The 3405-nt window shown below is 48.5% G+C and overlaps 1 protein-coding gene across 1 annotated transcript; it reads right to left on the reverse strand.

The window, feature by feature from the left end:
- Positions 1-542: 542 nt before the first annotated feature.
- On the reverse strand, positions 543-1025 carry TWIST2 (twist family bHLH transcription factor 2). Its single transcript, XM_044432036.1, has one exon. The coding sequence runs from the start codon at positions 1023-1025 to the stop codon at positions 543-545; it is 483 nt and encodes a 160-aa protein (XP_044287971.1).
- Between the last annotated feature and the right edge of the window lie 2380 nt (positions 1026-3405).

Consider the following 3405-nt stretch of genomic DNA (forward strand, 5'->3'; position numbering starts at 1 on the left):
AGCATTCAGCCTGGCCATTTCCTTCATGGGAACAAAACTGTGAAAGGAGACCAACGTTTACATCTGGTATGGCCACATAGAATACTTCTCCCAGAGACAATTCAGCAGCTAATGTTCAGAGTCCTGTATCTGCATCCCAAAGGTATTTTGATTGAATTAAATTTCCCTTCACTTTGGTTTGAGGTCCAAATCTTAGGATTACACGGCTAAGATAATAAATGACTTTTTCATGTTGAATCCCACTAAGAAATAGCACGGAGACAAATATTCCCCCCTGGGATTCCTGGCTTGCATGACTGCAGGGACAGGAAGGGTTCTTCATGAGTTCAGCCATGCAAGAGCCCGAGTATTCCCATTTGCAGACGGGGAACTGAGGCCAAGGAAAGAGCAACATGCCTAGCGAATGAAAAATAAGCCCGCTAGCCATGTGCCACCCATGCCTCACTGAAGCACAGGGTGCAACAGAAGCACGCAGACCATGCCCAGCATGGGAAGAAGGGGGTGCCTACCATGGTGACAGCCTTGCTGGTGCCCCGACGCAGCTAGTGGGATGCCGACATGGACCACGCTCCTTCCATCCTCCACACGGAAAAGGCGTAGCTGAGCCTCTCGTGAGCCACATAGCTGCAGCTGTTCACCTTGTTGTCCATCTCATCGCTCTGCAGCACCTGGTAGAGGAAGTCGATGTACCTGGCCGCCAGCTTGAGAGTCTGGATTTTACTGAGCTTGTCCGAAGGCAGTGTTGGGATGATCTTCCTCAGTGCTGCAAAGGCTTCATTGAGGGACTGAGTCCTCTGCCTCTCCCGGACATTGGCAAGAATCCGCTGGCTCTGGAGCTCCTCGTACGACTGGGCACCTGGGCTGGACTTCTTCCCTCGCTTGCCTGGGGCTGGGCTTCCCTCTTCACTGGACTTCTTGCTGGATCTTCTCTTCCTCCCAAATCTCCTTGGCGGCCTCTCCAGCTCCTCTTCACTGGTCCCCAAGCTATCCACAGGAGAAACAGGAGAACTAGAACTTTCTTCCATTCTTTCTGTAAGGAGGGGAGGGAGGGAAAGGAATTCTCCCCCCTCCTTCAATGGTGGGTGTCTGTGGGTGTTTTAAAAGTGTGCTTTAAATTCCTGAGACACAGCCTTTGGAAAAACAGAAGGGTTTTGCTGAGCAAACGTTTTCCAGGTCTCTTGAAGGGATCTTATTTCAAGGACCGGGCTGTGCAAAAAATTGAGGTCTTGGAGAGAGGAAGTTATTCTAACTTTTTTGGAAACTTTAGCTGAGCTCAGTTGCTAAATAGTTGTCAGAAATGAGGGAGATGCAGGGCTGCTTTCTGATTGGATAGGAAGGCCAGTGGGAGGAAAGCATTTCCCCCAGCTAAACTTTTACAGTTTTATGTTACAGTTAACAAAATCCGGGACATGCACCTTCTAAAGGATACAACTGCAGCTTTCCCCGCATTCCCAATTGTGTGTGTGTGCACACACACACACACACACACACACACACATATGAACGCCTGTGTCAAACTCTCCAGATTAACCTTGCTGGGAGATAAGGGTGGGTTGGTGTGTCCGTGAGCGTGCTAAGTTTGTTAATACTGAAACGGAATGTCAGGCTGAAGCTCCAGACTGCAGAAGTGCCAAGCGCGGGACATGGACATGGCCTGGGGAAGGGGCCACAGCCTTGCCCCCCACCCAGCAGCACAGCCCCGCTGCTTTAGGGGCATGGGCTGCAACATGGATGTGTAAAAGGTCCTGATGCCTTTTTCTTTTCAAATACCTGCATCGCACTAGAGATGCTTCAACGCTCCTTCATCATCCCCAAAGATTCTCTTCCCAGTGTGGTGAGGGAAGGCCTGTTCTCTTTAAAGCAAGAGCTCCTTGAAGAGTTCTTTCAAGTTGTTCCCCTTTTGCTTTATTTTTGGTAACTACAGTTTCAATTCGTACAAAATTAATTGGATGTTATGGTTGGATTGTGGTCCAATTTGGTGCAATATATTTTAATTCAGTATAATTTTCATAGGTCTACCTCTGGACCTAACCCACAGAATTTGATGGAGGGGCTGTCTCTTAGTGTGGAAGATGGTCTTTGCATTCAGAAGACCCCACAATCAGACTCTCGTGAAGCTGGGGAAGCCTCCTTTCTGAAGCCCTGAAGACCTGCTCTCCAGGTGGACAATACTGAGGTAGGCAAGACAGAAGCCAGTCTCTGTTCGCATGGCAGACCACAGTGTCCCTGGCACAGTGGCAAGCCAGCAAGTGGGGGCACCGGAGTGGGCATATCTCGTCTTCTTTTGGCCCAGCAGATACCCGCCTGCAATCTGAAGTTCTTTGTTAGAATAGCCTAGCTGTTTAAGACTTCCCGTGTCTCTTGGGATTTACAGTTATTAGGAAGGTGTGCCAAACCACTCAGAAATTTTCTGATTTCCCAGCTAGATTATACATGTCAGAAATGGGGTTCAGGTTAAGAGGCTGACTTTTATAGAATTTAGATTTTCATAAAAAATATCTGTTGGCTCTCTCCTTCTGGATAGCTTTCCCTACACCACCTAACTGGACAGCAGAGATGCTCTCTCTCTCTCCTAGTCCATTCTCTCTATGGTGAACTCTGTACATGCTCCAGAAGCAAGGTCTATTCAAGCTGGTAGCACATAATCCTTGTTTTGGAATCCTGTGTACCTGATTGTTGCTTTCCTTTGCTTTCCCCACCCATCTGGTTGTGCTGGTGTGAATGAGATGGGGAAGATAAATGTCAGCTATGTATGCCTAATCAGAATTAAGTCCCACTGTGTTCCATGGGCAAACTCCCAGGAAAATGCACATGGGATTGTAGCCAAAGTGGTTTTTGCAGGGTGGTTTCCAGACTGATCCTCTGCAATGTTTACACAGACAGACAGACGAGAGAGAGAGACCGACTGACCAGAAGTGAGAACTTTCTGGTGCACTTCTTGGGATACTCCGAGATAGGCAGTTTCTACACCGTTAATCAAAAGGCATGGTACAGCTACTCCACCTTCCCCACCTTAGTTATTTTTTTACAAAATAAATGAATATAGATATAAGCAAAGAAAGGTGAAGGAAGTGCTGGGAAAACTCAGGAGGTCTACGAATGGATGCTGTCATCGTCTGAGCCTCTCATAAAATCCTGTCTTTGACTCACAATGATTGTGCGGTGAAAACCACACCTGGAGACATGCAGAGGAGTGCAGGCTCTCCTTGTGCTGCGGCAGCATGCTGCTTCCACACAGCGGTCTGTGCCAACATGTGGCGGTTGGCAACAGGCAGCAGCCACACAAATTCTCCCACTGCACCTTCCATTTACAAAGTTACCACGGTCTGAAGTGGACAAAGAATGGGGGGCGTGAGGGGCTGTAACAGCTGCTTTGCTTGCAGGAGGCCCCAGGTTCTGCCCCGG

The sequence above is a fragment of the Varanus komodoensis genome, unplaced genomic scaffold (assembly GCF_004798865.1).
Source record: "Varanus komodoensis strain SLA01 unplaced genomic scaffold, ASM479886v1 scaffold23, whole genome shotgun sequence".
Taxonomy (NCBI): Eukaryota; Metazoa; Chordata; class Lepidosauria; order Squamata; family Varanidae; genus Varanus; species Varanus komodoensis.